We start from the raw sequence: 18,049 nt of genomic DNA on the forward strand, positions 1-18,049 counted from the left end.
CCCTGACCCTCTGTCAACCAGGCAGCCCAGGAGGCAGTGCCACCTGCAGACATCATGTTCTCAGTGAAGACACCCCCGAGTGCCGGCGACCTGGTACTGTTGTCTCAGGCCACCACTGTGGCCGAGCTGCGCAGCCTGGACCCTGTGCGAAGCTTCTCTCAGGAGGCAGTGGATGCGGGCAGGGTCCTGTACTTGCATTCCCGTCCTGAGGTCTGGAGTGACTCCTTCTCCCTGGATGTGACCTCAAGTCTGGGTGCTACCCTTGAAGGCGTCCACATGGAGCTGGAGGTGCTACCTGCCACCATCCCACTGGAGGCACAGAACCTCAGTGTCCCCGAGGGTGGCACCTGCACCTTGGCCCCTCCACTGATCCACATCACCAGGCCCTACTTCCGCACACTGCCGGACCTTCACCTGCAGGTGCTAGAGTCACCCCAGCACGGGACACTGCAAAGAGAGGGAGACCCTCAAAATGAGACCCTCAGTACCTTCTCTTGGAGAGAGGTATGCTGTCAGGGAACCCCGGGGGGACAGTTCTGGGGGCAGGGTGAGGGGGCCCTAGGGATGCCCAGTCTGGGGACGTGAGCAGAGAGCAAGCATGGAGCCCACCTTTGCAGAGCACATCTGTTTCAGATGCCTTGGCTCATTCTTTCTTCACTGGACAGGTAGAAATGACCATTCCCCATTTCCTTCATCCCTTTATTCCTTCCCTCTGGGAAAAAGAATTGTCCCCACCTGCAGAAACTGAAGCTCTGAGGGACTCAGTCTCCTCCCCCTCCCAGCGGCCGAGTAGAAAGAGTGCTGAATGTGACTTCTAGCTCCCGGCCGCCCATAGGTGGAAGAGCTGCTGATCCACTATGTTCATGATGGGAGCGAGACACAGACAGACAGCTTCATCCTGGTGGCTAATGCCTCAGAGATCAACCGCCAGAGCCACCCAGTGGCCTTCGCCATCACCATCCTTCCTGTCAACAACCAACCCCCAGTCCTCACCACAAACACGGGCCTGCAGGTGAGAGCAATCTAGGACCTCCTCCCACTTCCCCTCCGGGAGAGAGGCCCGATGCACAGCTTCCCCCTCTCTGAGTCTTAGTTTTCCCCTCCTTAGAGTAGGGACACTGCTGCACGCCTCACTAGGTTGATGCGGAGAGAGAAGAGCTTTGTGCTGACAATGGAACACAGGTGTGAGGTGTTGCTCTCAGACACTTGGGAAGACCTGTAGACAGCCTTGTGAATGGCCACGCTCAGCTCTTTCCAGGACACACCCTCAACAGGAGGGATTTTCTATGGCTTAGGACCAAACTCCTGAAGAAAGTGTTTTCAAGCCCTTAAGGGCTGACTCCAGGTGCAATCCCCATTTCCACCCTCAGCAAGTAAAGCTCACAGCTTGGTTTCCCAAGCCCTCACCCCCTACACAGGGCACAGTGGTGGTGCTTCTACCCAGCAGAGGTGAAAGTTGAGGCTCAGACAGATGACAGAACTTCTCCACAGTCTCAAAAGTAATTATAGGTGGAACAGAAAGAGTGTGGCTCGACCAAGGCCACCCAGCAAGACAACAGATGGGTAGGACCTTGAATGTTGACTTCTAGGGTGTGGGCTGCAGGTCAGCAGGAGCCTTCAAAAAAGGGCTGACAAGCTGTCTGTGACATGAACATTGGGCATTTTGTGGGATAGTATGTGCCGGTGGAGAGCAGCCCAGTGGTAGGGAGACCAGCAAGAGCTGTGAGGGCTGAGGGCTGCCCAAGGACCACGGGCTAGTCATGCTCTGTGGAAGCTCAGCCACCAGGTGGTGCTATCCACCTTGTTCGCACGGGGAACCTCTACACAAAGTGACCCTCCTCCTAGAGCTCTGGCAGGGGTCAGCCTGGGCCTGGGAGAGGGAGCCCTGCATCCCAGAGGGTTCAGTTCTCCAGGTATGGAAGCCCCTCCCCAATACTGTTCACAAGCTGCTAACTCAGCAGGACAAGTAGCAGGGCTCTGGGAACAGATCCTGCCCTGCTGGCAGGTGGGAGGGCTGAGGGGCATTCCCCTCCACTCTGAGCATGGGCGGGGGGGGGGGGGGGGGGGGGGNTGGGGGGGGGGGGGGGGGCCGTGGTGGCAGGAGACATTCTGCACCCAGGTGTCCCTCACTCACCCTTGGGGGCTGCTAACTGCCTTCATCCCAGTGCTGCTTCAGCTCTTCCTGCCTCCCGCCCACCCTCTTACCTGGAAGGGAAGCCCATTTCCAAGTATCCTTGGCAGGCAAAGTCACTGTCCCCATAGAGTGCCCAGCCCCTGCCCAGACTCACTATGGAGGGTCTCAGGGACACCTGCCCTGCCTGAGAGACATCCAGATTGAGCAGTGCTGTTGATGGAGCTTGGGGGTCTTTAGGGGTGAGAAGTCTGTGAGGTAAGAGCTGGGAGCTTCCTGAGGTAGAGGGACATGAGCTGCCCTTGAGGGACAGCCAAGATTGGGGCAGATGGGAGCAGGGAGCCTGGGTGTGGGGGCCCTGGGACGGCAGGGAAAGGTACATCGTGTGGGGCACTTTGTGCAGGGGGGCCCAGTATGGCCCGGTGGGGGCAAAACCTTCACAGGCCTGTGTCCCCAGATGTGGGAGGGGGCTACTGTGCCCATCCCTGCGGCGGCCCTTAGGGGCATCGATGGTGACTCAGAGCCCGAGGACCTGGTCTACAGCATCGAGCAGCCCAGCAATGGACGGGTAGTGCTGAAGGCCGCACAGGGCACCGAGGTGCGCAACTTCACACAGACCCAGCTGGACAGTGGGCTCGTGCTGTTCTCACACCGAGGTGGGTGCCAAGAAGGGGGGGCCTATGAGGGCGGGGCACCGTGAGGGTGGGCATGGACAGTGAGACCCAGCTCTACATCTGACCTCAGGGGCCCTGGATGGAGGCTTCCGCTTCAGCCTCTCTGATGGCAGGCACACCTCCCCTGGACACTTCTTCCGTGTGACAGCCCAGAAGCAGCTGCTGCTTTCACTGGAGGGCAGCCAGATGCTAACCGTCTGCCCAGGTGGGTCTGCCAAGGGTAGGTGGCGTGCCAGGGTCAGGGTGCCTCTCCAGCAGCCACAGGCCTTGCCCTGGCTCCTGGAAAAGCCTGACAGGCCCCCTTTGCCTCTCACAGGGTCTGTCCAGCCGCTCAGCAGCGAGAGCCTGAGAGCCAGCTCCAGCACAGGCAGCGACCCCCACCACCTACTCTACTGGGTGGTGCAGGGCCCTCGGCTTGGCCGGCTGTTCCACACCCAGAAGGGCAGCCGTGGGGAGACCCTGGTAAACTTCACTCAGGCCGAGGTAAGGGCCCAACTCTCTAGCCACAGCTCAGGGGGCCCACTCTGCCACAGACTCACACGTGGACGTGGGTACTGGCCCCAGCATCATTCGCACCCTTCCCTGGGCCTCCTGTGGTCAAGATCATGCATGCCTTGCCCTCTAGAAGCCACTAGGCCCAAGCAAACAGGGCTTACTGTTCCATAGCAAGAGAGAAGTATCACCTAAAAAAACATCCAAACCTGTAAGAATTTTTATGAGTTTATTTGAGCCAATCTGACAATTGCCTGGAAGCAAAATCTCAACTGATTAAGCAAATGTTCCATAGAATGGCAGTTATTTTATACATCAGAATCCAAGGGGAAGCTATCCAAGGGGGTTACGTAAAATTCACTGATGATAGATTAGGGAGGTGGGGGAAAGCAAAGTGGGGAAAACTCTGGGATTGGACAAAAAGAAAAAAGAATAGACACATACTTCTTTTACATAGACCAGTATAAGACAGTTAGCGGTTAACAATTAGCATGGTAGTAAGCCCTGGCTGGTGTAGCTCAGTGGATTGAGTGCCAGCCTGAGAACCAAAGGGTCACTGGTTCGATTCCCAGTCAGGGCACATGCCTGCATTGCAGGCCAACACCCCAGTACAGGGTGTGAGGAAGGCAACCACATATTGATGTTTCTCTTCCTCTCTTTCTCCCTTCCCCTCCCTCTAAAAATACATAAAATATTTTAAAAAATAATTAACATGATAATAATAACAATATAGTCTGGTGGGAGACTGTGCCCTGAGGGGTCTGGAAAAAGGGATTACTCAGACATTCCAAAGCTATGTTATCATAGGTACGAAGAGACCATAGACAGGCTCAGTCAAGGAGGATACCAGCCTAGGACGCGACTACCTGCCATGACTTGCTTTTAATTAAGAAATTTTCATTTCAGACCATCCTATGTGATTACTTTAGGTCTTTGAGTTTGTAAGGTTGCCATGCAGGGTACAGGCCTTCCCTGAGCTTGTCAGATTTAATACGTGGCCCCTTTTTCACCCACACATCCCCCTTTTGGTCATAAACTAATCCAAAGCATGCCTTAATGGCCGACCTTTTGGTTTGGATAACAGAGTCCCACGGTGTTAGGAAGCCTCATTCCTAGAAGTCTTAGTTTGTCTTGCCGAACAATGGACCACTGGGGAGGGGGCAAGACTATAACCCTGGATGGAATTCAAGGCTGAATTTTTCTCAGAAAATGAAAAGCAGATAGATGGGAGGCAGTCAGGTCTTAATAAAGGTCTGATGGGCCTTTATTAAGAAAAACACTCTGGCCCTGTCTGGGGTGGTTCAATGGATTGTAAACCAAAAGGTCGTGGGCTTGATTCCCAGTCAGGACACATGCCTGGGCTGCAGGCCAGGTTCCCATTTGGGGGCGTGCAAGAGGCAGCCTGTTGATGTATCTCTCACACATTGATGTCTCTCACCATGTCTTTCTCCCTCCCTTCCCCTCTCTCTAAAAATGGAGGGAAGGAAGGAAGGAAGGAAGGAAGAGGCTCTGGATCATGTCTAACCTATCAGCTATCATGACCCAGGTTTTGCTGTCTGTCTCACTTGTCTGTATTTTGCATCTAGTATAACATTTTCTTAGTCTGAGGGCACACCACACACCTTTTCAGTTTTTATAATCTGACCATGGGATGGGTTTCTATCTACTATGGCCCATCTATTTCCCATTGGAAGCACTCAGGTATTATTATTAATCTGATTCCTCCTAGTTGTGCAATGGGAAGTTGTAACCTTAAAGTTTAACCAGGGCCAAGTCTGTAAAAACACAATGCTGTAAATTACAATTGCCAACTAAAATTCCAGAGGCCAGAAGGACAGTAAGATTTTTTTAAAAGAGAGAGAAACATTGACTTGGTTTTCCATTTATTTATGCATTTATTTGTTGATCCATGTATGTGCCCTGACGGGGCTTGAACCTGCAACTGTAGCATATGGAGACAACACTCTAACCAACACAGCTATCTGACCAGAGCCAAGAGTTTCATAAGTGAATTTCGGGTTCCTTAGCAGCAGTTATAGAGGGCTGTGTTTTATAGCCATTTAAGATTCTATAGTTAGTACTCGTGTTATCAATGAGTTTGGATTTTTGTCTCCTGGATTAAAATAATTTAGACCAGGGACACTGATAAAAGCAAAGGCAGATATATTGAGGTTCTGCAGAGGGTGAGAACACTGAGATAAGGCCTCAAGTTCTGTACCCTAAATGTGGGGCTTAGGGATTTTTATCTTTGGGAACATGGAAGTTGCTGGGGTTAACCAAACAGCGTATAGTTTGGCTAGCTTTTTCCTTTTTAGGAATGCTGGGGCCCCACTGAAGTCCAGGTATGTATCAATAAAGAAAGGCATTCTGGGATTGTGCAAGACTTATTATGGGATGCAGGAAGGGACTTCCAAACCAGGTATTGAGTTTGTCTCTGGCGTTTGTGATTTGGCTTTACATCTGACAAACAAATTTAAAAGAAGTCATGGTAGTTTCTGTCCCATTGTTTTATGGCTGCCTATTGGTGACTATCAGAGTTCCAATAGGGCTTGACTTAATGGAGCAGTTTGGGGGAACATTTTATTATACCTGTTTCAGTCCCTGTTGGGTTGGGGGTAAGCATATTTCCATAATTAGGTTCTGGCATTTATACATAAAATTTCTTTCTTTCTTTCTTTCTTTCTTTCTTTCTTTCTTTCTTTCTTTCTTTCTGAGAAACAAAAGCCAAGTTTATTTCTTCATTTCTTGCACTTGAAATACTCCTCGATGACATCCTTTGCCCGAGACTTGGCTGGAAAAGAGTAAATTTCTTTTTTTTAAAGATTTTTTAAATTTATTTTTAGAGGGGAAGGGAAGGAGAGAGAGAGAGAGAGAAATATCAATGTATGGTTGCCTCTCGTGCGTCCCCTGCGGGGAACTGGCCTGCAACCCAGGCCTGTGCCCTGACTGGGAATCGAACCACAGTTGCAGGCCCACGCTCAATCCACTGAGCCACACCAGCCACGGCTAAATTTCTTTCTTAATATTCCTTTTCCACTAACTTTTTACGAAAACAGCTTATTAGGACAAACTACTTCCTTTTAACTTCTCTTAAAAATATACACGTCCTTTTCCTTCTCTTTCCAATAGCATGTCTTTTAAATTTCAAAACAGAAACCATAAAAAAGGTATTATTGATAATACAAAAGTTATTTTATATACCTTCAGCAATTATTAACATCTTGAGAAAAGCCTAAAGAACAAGTACAGTTATTGTTATTATTACTAATGTTAGCAGACAGGTAAGAGCACACAGCCTGACTGGTGTGGCTCAGTTGGTCGGGCAGCATTCCGCAAAGTGAAAGGCCACTGCTTTGACTCCCTGTCAGGGCACACGCCTGAGTTGCAGGCTTCGTCTCCGTGCTTGGGGCACTATGAGGCAACCAATCAATGTTCCTCTCTCATATCTACATTTCTCTCCTCTTTCTCCCTCCCTTCTCCTCTCTCTTAAAATAAATAAATAAAATCTTTTTTTCAATCAAAGTCTAACATCAATTTCCAAGTATACGGGCCTTGTCAATGTCTTGAGATAGCTGTCTATCTCTGATGTCAAAGGCCTCTCATCCTTCGGAAGTCTTTGATCTTCACGGTAGGTGGAGGCAAGTGTCAGAAACAGGGGCAGATGTCCATTCTGGGTTAGGTATCTGATAAGGTTTCTTCCAACAATGTTGGAGAAAGTCTCTAATTAATGTTTTCTTTTTCCAATGGACGAAAGTCTCCCGATTGTAAGCTGTGGTCTTCAAGGTGTTCATCAGTTGGGAGCACACTGTGAAATGATTGTTACTAATTTATCAGTCTCTGTAGGCTGACTAATGAGCCCGTGACAATAATGCAGAATGTCTCCTTTCAGAAGAGTTGATTTGCATGCTCCTTCATTCAGATTCCTAGAGTGGCTGGTGACTATTTCATAAGGAAAAAATGCTATGTTTACCAAAAGTAGATTTCAGGTGGAGGATCCGTATAGGGAGAGCTTTTGGCCAAGGGAGATTAAAAGCTTCTGAAAATTACCTAGTTGAGTTTTAATAGTACCATTTGTATGTTCTACCAATCCAAAGAAATGGGGGGGTGATAAGCACAATGAAAATAATGTTCAACGGGCCAGATATTACAAGTGAATTGCATTATTTGCTCAGTAAAATGCATCCCTCAGTCACAGTAACTCAGAAGGAATTCCCCAACTGGGAACTAATTTTTTCCTTATAATTTACTGGCCATAAGGCTGTTGCTTTTCTGCAAGGAATATCTCAACCCATACAAATCATAACTAACACATATTTGTACTCATGAAATGATAGCATTTGAATAAAATACAATTACTGTCCCTCAAACGGATCTAAAGGAAGTGGGAAATGTTCTTGAGACCCACGGAATGATTTTCCAGGGTTATTATTAGATGTATAAAATCTGCTGTGCACTCAATGGGCTGCAGTACCAGTAATGCTATTTACCCCATGACATCATCTTTCAGGACTCCGTTTTCGCTCATGAACAGGTAATTAAGCCCTAACTGGTAAGATTGGTTTCTGACTGGGTCCAAGCCATATCTGTTTGCGTGGTCAGAGGTTCCCTCTTTTTGTTCCCATATCCTCTTTTCTTCTGCAGCTGTCCATTGGAATTATAATAGAGAGTCTTTTGTTGGTTTAGTAGAAAGCAAGGAGCAACCTCAGGTCTGGATAATTTGACCGTTTGATGTTGCCGGTCTAGCTGCAGCATCAGCTAAATAACTTCCTTCTGCTTCCATGGTGGCAGTTTGAGAATGTTCTGGAATTTTTAAAAATTGCCAATTGTTTTAGTTTCTGTGTGACACTGATAATTCTGAAGCCTACTTTCCATTCGTTATGGGCTGCCCTGAGAAAACTGAGAAGACTTGCTGCTTTAACAATATTCTAAAGTTATGCGCTATGCCAAAGGCATGGCTACTATCAGTGTAAATATTGGCTATTTGATCTTTGGCCAGTGGACAAGCCCAAGTCAGAACTATTAATTAGGCTTGTTGGGCAGATCTTATTCAGTTAAATAAGAATCTTCCATTATGTCCACCAGGGAAGTGATTGCATATTCAGCTCAGTAATGTCCCTGTCCATCTCTCAAAGTTCCATCTGTAAATTAAGTCAGCGTTATCAACAGGTGTTTCCTGTAAACTAGTCCTAGGAACAAGAATGTGATCAGTAAACAAAATGCAACTGTGGATGTCTCCGTCCCACAAAGAAGGTAGCAAAGTCGCTGGGTTAAGACTGTTACACAGAGTCCCAGCTAGGTGCAGAAGGCAAGAGCCAGCCAACTGACAGAAGTGTTAAGTGTGATAAAAATTCAGTGGAGATTTACTGGTAACAGAATGGGGAGTATAAACAGAGGAAAGCCTATAACTGTCTTTTCTGTTTGTTTGCATAACGTGCCCACAGCAGAGATGGCTGTCATTCAGGGAGGGAGCCATCTGGCTACTGTGTCTAGTTGCTGACTATCATATCCTATAGGTCTGTGATGATCACCATGTTTGAGTTTAAACTTCTAAAGCAGGTCTTTCATGTTTATGTATAAAAAGTTATCAAGCTTATAATTAAGGTGTCCCAGAATGGGAGTTGTAGCTAATTCTTTAGAGATTTTACAGGTTGTTTTCCTTCTGGGTTCCACTGAATTAGATCAGGTCAACTTGATTTTGATAAAACATATAAAGGCTGGGCCATGACTAAAAAATTGGAATCGCCCTGGCTGGTGTGGCTCAGTGGATTGAGCACTGGCCTGCATGAGAACCGACAGGTCACTGGTTCGGTTCCCAGTCAGGGCACATTCCTGGGTTGCAGGCCTGGTCCCCATTTGGGGGCGTGCAAGAAACAACCAATTGGTATTTCACTCCCTCTTTCTTTCTCCCTCCCGTCTCCTCTCTCCAAAAGTAAATAAATAAAATCTACCAAAAAAGTTGGGATCCAATTGTGACTATATCCAGTCAAACCCAGAAACTCTCTAGGCTGGTTTTTTTTCCCTGCTGTTCATTTCTTTGTTTTTAGAAGAGGAAAGGATATTATTCCTCTGAGTCCTCAGGGTTAATGAGTAACCCATGTTTAGATATTAGATACCACAGTATTTCCCCTGGGGTAAACAGAATCAGAACTTGTCCCTTGATATCCTGTGTCCCTGTATAGCTAGCTATTGTAATAGGTAAATTATGTCCATTTGGGAGTCTAGTAATTTCCTAGAGCGTAAAAACTAAATCATCCACATACTGGATTAGAGTAGAATCTCTAGGATATTTAACATCATTTAACTTAGCTTTTTTAAAAAATATATATTCATTGATTTTAGGGAGAGGAAGGGAGAGAGAGAAACATTCATTTTTGTTGTTCCACTTATAATATTTATGCATTCACTGGTTGATTCTTATATATGCCCTGGCCAGGGATCAAACCAGAAACCTTGGCGCTTCAGGACAACACTCTTACCAGTGAAGCTACCAGGCTAGGCTAAATCAGCTTTTACTGTCTAAGACAAGCGGTGGGACTCTGAGTATATTCCTGGGGAATTACTATCCAGGTAAACTTGTAATCTTCCCAGGTAAAAGCAAAGGGGTATTTCTGAGGTTTTGTTGCTGTTGTTGTTGTTGTCTTACAGAAATGCTGAGAAGGTACTACATAAATACTTGCAGTCCACAGGAATAGCTGATAATAGGTTTTATGCATTAGGAACTATAAGATGTTTGGGAATAACTATTTAAAACTAGGAGATTCTGTACAGATTGCCATCCTTTCCCACTGATTTTTTTGTTTTTACTAGAAGGATAGAAGAATTACAGGGTTTGTATGTGGAATCATAAGCCCCCTTTTTAAAAGTAATCTTGTATTGGGCTTAATTCCAGCTTGTGTATAAATGATATCAGTGACCGGAAAAGTCCTGAGGTTGACCTGGAGCATCCTGTACAACTGTTCAGCCTCAAGACCCTATTTCTCCTGTGGAAGTTCCTTTAAAATCATTATCTTCCCAATTGGTTCAGGATCTGATTTATTTATTTCTAAATACATTTCCCCCCTGGAAAAAGGATATGTGAGCATCATGGTTTTAAGAAAACCTTACCCTATCAGGTGAATTGGGCAGATTCAATTAGCAAAAATATATTTAATATACTGCCACATAACATTCCTTAGTTAGAGGGGACAGGTTCTGGCTTATTTATTTAGCTTAAATTTATTTATTTATTTATTTATTTATTTATTTATTTATTCATATCCAGAGAGAGGGGCAGAGAAGGAGGAAGAGGGAAAGAAGCATCAATTGGTAGCCTCTCACATGCCCCCAACTGGGGACCTGGCTCACAATCCAGGCGTGTGTCCAGACTGGAATCCAGCCAGTGGATGCATAAATATTATAAGTGAAACAACAAAAATGAATGTTTCTCAAAAATACATGCAGATGGGTTTGTGTATGTTCTAGGACCCTTTGGTTCACAGGCCTGTGCTAAATCCACTGAGCCACACCAGCCAGAGAATCTTTATTTCAAGTGAGGAGGCAACTTCATTTGGTTTAGTTAAGAAAGATAAAACAGGCCCTGGCTGGTATGGCTCAGTAGATTGGATGCCAGCCTATGAACCAATAGGCTGCCAGTTTGATTCCTGGTTGCTGGCCAGGTCCCCAGTTAGGGGCACATGAGAGGAAGCCAACAATGTTTCTCTCCCTCCCTTTCTTACTTCCTAACCCCTCTCTCTAAAAAATAAATAAATGAAATCTTTAAGAAAAGAGAGAGACTTCTGGCCAAGATGAAGGCATAGGTAGATACACTTTGCTTCCTTGCAAAACCAAAAGGACAAGAACATATTTAAAAACAAAAAATAACCAGAACTGTGAGAAAATCATATGAAAGTCCAACAACCAAGGAGTTAAAAAAGAAACATTCATCCAGACTGGGAGGAGGGATGGAGATGGGCAGCTAGGGCAGGGAGGACTCAAGGCAAGGCAGCGGCTGGAGGTCCCACATTCACATGTGGATAAAGCAGGAGGAACAACTGGGGAGCAAGACAAGCCATGCAACCCAGGGTTTCAGTGCAGGGAAATAAAGCCTGAATAAAGTCTCTGACTGAAAAACCCTGTGGGAGTTGAGAAGGCAGGAGAAACTCCCGGCCTCATAGGAGAGTTCACTGGAGAGACCCACAGGGTCCTAGAACATACACAAACCCACCTACCTGGGAATCAGCACCAGAAGGGCTCAATATACTTGTGGATAATGGGGCAAGTGACTGAAAACCAGCTGAGAGCTGAGCAAGTGGCATTGTTTCATCTCAGACCCCTGCCTACATACAGCACCACAATGCAGTGGCTTGGGTTGCCCTGCCCTGGTGAATACCTAAGGCTCCACCCCTAACAAAGTAACAGGTGCACCAAGCCAAAGAAATATGGCCCAAATGAGAGAACAGATCAAATCTCCAAAAATATAACTAAGTGATGAAGAGAGAGCCAACCTATCACATGCAGAGTTCAAAACACTGGTAATCAGGATGCTCACAGAAATGGTTGACTATGGTTGCAAAACAGAGGAAAAAGTGAAGGCTATGGAAAGTGAAATAAAGAAAAATATACAGAGAACCAGCAGTGGGGGGAGGGAAACTGGGACTCAAATCAACAGTTTGGACGAGAAAGAAGAAGTAAACACTCAACCAGAACAGAACAAAGAAACAAGAATTCAAAAAAATTAGGAGAGTCTTAGGAACCTCTGGAACAACTTTTAACATTCCAACATCCAAATTATATGGGTTCCAGAAGGAGAAGAGGAAGAGCAAGGTATTGAAAACATAATGAAGGAGAACTTCCTCAATCTGACAAAGGAAATAGACTTCCAGGAAGTCCAGGAAGATCAAAAAATTCCAAAGAAGTTGGACCTAAGAAAACACACTCCAAGGCACATCATAACTACATTACTAAAGATTAAACATAAGGAGAGGATCTTAAAAGCAGTAAGAGAAAAGGAGACAGTAACCTACAAAGGAGCCCCCATCAGACTATCAGCTGATTTCACAAAAGAAACCTTGTAGGCAAGAAGGGGCTGGAAAGAAGTATCTGAGGTCATGAAAGGCAAGGACTTACAGCCAAGATTACTCTATCCAGCAAAGCTATCATTTAGAATGGAAGGGCAGATAAAGTGCTTCCCAGATAAGGTCAAGTTAAAGGAGTTCATCATCACCAAGCCCTTATTAAATAAAAGGTCAAAGGGACTTATCTAAGGAAAAGAAGATCATCAAAATACAAACAGTAAAATGACAACAGACTCACAACTGTCAGCAGCTGAGCCCCAAAAAAATGAACTAAGAGTGGGATGGGATGGGAGTAATAGACAGAAAAATGTACTTGAAAAATAATTAAATAAAAATTGGGAAAAAAAAATGAACTAAGAAAACAACTAGAACAGGAACAGAACCACAGAAATGAAGATCACATGGAGGGCTTATCCATCAGGGAGGGGTAGGGAGAGGGGGAGAATGTGGGAAAAGGTACAGGGAATAAGAAGCATAAATGGTAGGTACAAAATAGACAAGGGGAGGCTAAGAGTAGTATAGGAAATGGAGAACCCAAAGAACTTTGGGTTCTTGTATGACCCATGTATGACCCATACATGTCCATGTACATGTAGAGAAACCATATACTTGCTCCTCTTTCTTTTCTCTTTCTAACTCCCATTTCAATTTCCTATAATTCTTCTTAAGGTGACCTGGCATTCTACAATAAAAACAGAGTCTTCTACAAGAGTCCCAGAAAACCCTAGTTAGTAATTATTTTGCTTTTGCTCCCAGAATCTAGTAGGTAGATTCATTGGAATAGGTCAGAATAGCCTCAGGATCACATATTCTAACAGTTTAATTAAATTTTCTCTGCAAAATTTAATTTAATTTAATTTAATTTTCTCTGGGACCCCATCAGGGTCCCAGAGAAAATTGGGGAAAATCTATAAGATTTAACAAACACAGTTGGATATGTTCCTGAAACTGGATTTTTTCCAAAGGCGGGGCTTCCAGAATTCCTGAATTATCCTTGCCTGAATTCCTAGTCTTATTCTCCCCCAGGTCAGCAGGGAGTGGTCGTGGAGGAGATAGAGAAGAGACACAGGGAGGGGGAGCGCAAGTCTAGCCAAGGAATCTCAGAGAGCGAAGAATATAGTGGAGAACTATAGAAGGCGCAGGAATGGGGTGTTGGCATTTATTAGCTTCAGAAGCCTCCTTTAGTTCAAAGTCAGTCTTTAAAGTTTCTTATTAACTTTCAAAAAAACAAATATACCTGTGCTTCTCCTAGAAGCTTCTATTCTCTAATCAAGATGCTTCCCTTTCATTCCATGTAATTTTAGAACCTGCATTTTCTTTTTTTTTTTCCTTTAAGATTTTATGTATTTGTTTTTAGAGAGAGGGCAAGGGAGGAAGAAAGAGAGGGAGAGAAACATCCATAGTTTGCCTCTCGAGGGCCCCAACTGGGGACCTGGCCTGAAATCCAGTCCTGTGCCCCAACCAGGAAATGAACTGGTGACCTTTCAGTTTGCAGGACATTGTGCAACCCACTGAGCAACACCAGTCAGAGCTAGAACCAGCATTTTCTAATTGGGGATGCAAAAAAATTAATTTAGGCCCTCTCAAAAAAAGCCCCTCCATTTTGGCCATCTTAAATTGATATAATTTCTAGTTAAATCTTCCCATTTCTCTAAGTATGTGCAAATAAAGACTTCCTCTTTCTTTTGTATCTGCAGAAGTGTTAATGGAGGCGGGAGGCTGGGAATTTCTGGCCTTGGAGGCATGATTTCCCATGTTAATTTTGTTTTATTTGGGGGTCTGTAGAGTCTGAACAGATTTCTAGGGATATTTATTGTGTGGTGGGTTAAAGGGTGCTACTTATGGGTTGAATTCCAAAAGGCTGCCATCTCCTGAGTCAAAGCTATCATTTAGAATGGAAGGGCAGATAAAGTGCTTCCCAGATAAGGTCAAGTTAAAGGAGTTCATCATCACCAAGCCAGGAAGCAAAGTTCATCACCAAAGTTCATCACCAAGTCACTGCCAGGAAGCAAAATCTCAGCTGAGTGAGAAAATGCTCCAGAGAATGGCAGTTATGCACCTTATCTTATACATCAGAATCAAAGGAGAAGCTGTAAGGGGGTTATAAGAAATCCATTGCTGATAGATTAGGGAGGTGTCAGAAATCGAAGCGGGGGAATCTCTGGGATTGGATAAAAGGTAAAAGGAAGAGACAGACACATACTTCTTTTACATTGGGTGGTTATAGGGTAGTTAGCAGTTAACAATTAACATGATAGCAGTAACAATGAGGGCATCGCTCATCACTCTGGAAGGAGGCTGTGCCCTGAGGGGTCTGGAAAAAAGTATTACTCAGACATTCCAAAGCTATATTATCATAGATGCAGAAAAACAATAGACAGGCTCAGTTAAAGTAAAGATTGACCTGTGTCAGGGAAGATACCCACCTAGGACGTGACTGTCAAGATTCGCTTTTAGTTACAAAGTTTTCACTTCAGACCATCCTATGTGGTTTCTTTTGATCTCTGACTTTGTAAAACCACCCCACAGGCATCCCCTAAGTTTGTCAGGTTTAGCATGTGGCCCCTTTTTTTGTCCACAGAATAATGCAGGAGGTCAGGATACAAGGGCTTCTGATCAGGGATCGGGTCCCGGGGCTTGGCTTCTACAAGGAAGCAGCAGTTGGACCTAGGGGCCAGAAAATGTGTTCTGGGTGGGGTCACTAGTGGCTGGTGAGGGGAAGTGCTTGGTCTAGGGATGGAGTTTGAGTTGAAGGCAGCTGTTGGGACTGTGGACAGAGGTGTGAGCCTGGGGCTCAGGTCAGGGGCCAGCAAGAGGCAGAGTGGGTCCTGGGAGAGTATGAGTGGATGGAAGGCAGCTGAGTGAGTCCGTCACTGCAGTGGCAGGGTGTGGCTGTCCCAGAGCACAGCAGAGCTATCAGTAAACACTCAGACTGCAAGGCTGCTGGTATCACAGAGCTCAGGGCTAACTGGACCTACCAGTACCAGCAGCCATCACTTAATGCCCCTTCTAGGGCAGAGCAGGTGAGTGAGTAGCTTTCTGGCCTCAGGAAAGGAGGGGCTTTAACAGGGGTGGGAATGGTTTCTTGAGTCTCTCATATTAACAGGCTCCAGGCCTGGGTTCTCTGTTCTCCTATAGCCCTGGCCTCTGCTGTGCCCTCCTTTATGTCCTTCCCTACAGTGAAATACTCAGCAGGCACATACCACAGCTGGTGGCTACAGTAGCTGTGCACCCTGAGTCCCTGGGAGCCTTTTGTCATCAGATGTCCAGGAAGTGGGAGGGACTGACCCGGCCTTCAGATCCCTGCCCCCATCCTACATCGCTTCCCCCACAAACCCCAGTGATCTGAAGGACCATGTTGAATGGCCACCGGGAGATGTGCTGGCAGTGTCATGAAGAAAACTGGGAGGCAGCTGCATGGCAGAGACCCATCTGCCCTTGGGGAAGGGGGCCAGGCAGGACTTACTGGTGTCTGACATCACCACTGCCCCATAATACCTGAGCTGGGAGGGATAGGGAACAAGTGCCCCGTTTTGCAGATTAGGAAACTGAGGCTTACAGAGGTCTGGTGAGTTTATTCAGAGCACATGACCAGTAAGAGGCAAAGCCAAGAATGTGCTTTCTGATTGTTAGTCCAGGGTTTCTTTCCCCCGATGACACTCCTTGCTCCCAGAGCTGTGGGACCCTCTCCACCTTGCCTGTGACTTGCTCCACCCTCACCGGACCCCTCCCACCTAAGATGCTCCTATACCCAGGCATCCAGCCTCCCACCCCCAGCTCCCAGGGGTCTTCATTTCCTTCCTGCCCACCCTTTAGCTTGAGCCAAAGGTTACAGCTGGCCACCCTTGCAGGCCACATCTGGCTGACAAATGTGTTTTAACTGGCCTGCATATGCATTTAATATTTTTTAATTAATGGTCAACATACAACCTTTAGGAGATTTCATCAAAATACCTAATTTCCAGTTTCCAGGCCTGTGTTCCCTCTTACAGCAGCCGCCTTGGAAGCCGCCACCCTTCGCCTGGGCTGTGCTCCCCAGTCGCCACAACCCCGCTCTCCTAGAAGTCTCCCGCACCCTCCGATCCCGTCTTACTATTGCGCAAGTCCTATTTTTCTGAGAGAAGGAAAATAGTTCTGTGTCTTCTAAAAGGAGAAAACAAAAGATAAGCCAAGAGGACACATTTGGATCAGAAGGGGGAAGGAACTTACTTCTTTTTTTAAATATTTTATTTATTTATTTTTAGAGAGAGGAGAAAGAGAGGGAGAGGAACATCGATGTGTAGTTGCACTCCATTCTGGGGACCTGGCTTGCAACCCAGGCACGTGCCCTGATTGGGAATCGAACTGGCAACACTTTGGTTGGCAGGCCCACGCTCAATCCACTGAGCTACACCAGCCAGGGCAGAACTTACTTCTTTATAGAAATGAAAACGAGGACTATGCACACGTGTAGTGAGCAGCAGGTTGGCTGGACTGGAGTTGCTAAAAGCAGTGGTCAGAGGTGAAGTCACAGGAGTAACAGGGTCACAACAGGGTCTCTGCAGTCAAATGGTAGGCTATTGCGCTATCTGAGCAAGAGTGATATAACCTTACTTTTCAAAAGCTTACGCTAGATTTTGTGTCAAGAACTATAGGGGAAGGGAGCAGGGTCCAAGGCTGGGCCACAGTAAAAAGGCTACTCCCTCAATCCAGGCAGATATGATGAGGTGTGGGGAGAGGAGGGAAGTCAGGAATGATGCCAGAGTTTGGCCTGAGCCTTTGGAAGAACACAGCTGCTGCCTTCCACAGTGGGAGGATGGGGACCTGGGCAGATCAGGTGTCCACGTGGCGCATGTGGAGTTGGAGATGCCCACTAGACAATCCCCTAGGAGCTGCCAAGGACACAGGTGGATATGAGAAGCTAGGGTTCCAGAGAGAGCAGTCTGGGTAGGAGACACACATAAGGAGGTCGTCCACATAGCTGGCATCGAGGACTGAATGAGCAGGCAAGGGGCCTGCCTGTCGATGGAGAAGAGCCTCAAGGCCCAGCCATAGATGGTGGGGAGAAGTGGAAGGACCAAGAGAGCCTGTGAAGGAGCAACTACTGAGACAAGAAGAAAACGAAGAGTGGGGTATCTCTTTCCCCTGAGGCTTAGAGAAGAGATTTGCCCAAGGCGGCAGAGTTCAGATTCGACACGCATCTGGCTGTAGAACCTGGGTCTTCACTGCCATGTGACGGTCTAGTGGTGACCCACTTAGCCAGTGAGGGAGAGCGCAGGTAACGGACATACAGGCAGACACAACTGGGAGAGCCTAGAGTGAGGCTGGCACTGAGGGGTGATCTGGGGATGTGTCAGAGAGCTCAGTGCCAGCCCGGGAAGGGGATGCTGGGCACACAGTTCGGACCTGCCTCATCCCAACAATGGGGGTCTCCCACAGGTGTATGCTGGAAATGTTCTCTATGAGCACAAGATGCCTGCTGAGCCCTTCTGGGAAGCCCATGACACTGTGAAGCTCCGGCTGGTCTCGCCCCCTGCCCCCGACTTGGCCACCACCCTTGCTGTGGCTGTGTCTTTTGAGGCTGCCTGTCCCCAGCACTCTAGCCGCCTCTGGAGGAACAAAGGTGAACCGCATGACAGGCTGACAAAATTCGGGGGACACTGGGAGAGGACCAGAGAGGAGGGGACACAAAGCCAGGGTCAGCCTCCGGACCTGGGATG

At 46.7% G+C, this 18,049-nt stretch overlaps 1 protein-coding gene across 1 annotated transcript in view; it reads left to right on the forward strand.

Annotated features, from left to right (window-relative positions):
• Positions 1 to 18,049, forward strand: part of CSPG4 (chondroitin sulfate proteoglycan 4) — a 50,712-nt gene that overhangs the window by 27,017 nt on the left and 5,646 nt on the right. Inside the window, exons 4-9 of the mRNA XM_037046974.1 lie at positions 22 to 504; positions 836 to 1,012; positions 2,589 to 2,787; positions 2,876 to 3,010; positions 3,122 to 3,288; positions 17,769 to 17,952. Of these exons, the coding sequence (XP_036902869.1) occupies positions 22 to 504; positions 836 to 1,012; positions 2,589 to 2,787; positions 2,876 to 3,010; positions 3,122 to 3,288; positions 17,769 to 17,952 (1,345 nt within the window). The remainder of the gene's footprint in view (positions 1 to 21; positions 505 to 835; positions 1,013 to 2,588; positions 2,788 to 2,875; positions 3,011 to 3,121; positions 3,289 to 17,768; positions 17,953 to 18,049) is intronic.

Source organism: Sturnira hondurensis, unplaced genomic scaffold (genome assembly GCF_014824575.4).
Source record: "Sturnira hondurensis isolate 20B ecotype Veracruz unplaced genomic scaffold, ASM1482457v3 Scaffold0005329, whole genome shotgun sequence".
Lineage (NCBI taxonomy): Eukaryota > Metazoa > Chordata > Mammalia > Chiroptera > Phyllostomidae > Sturnira > Sturnira hondurensis.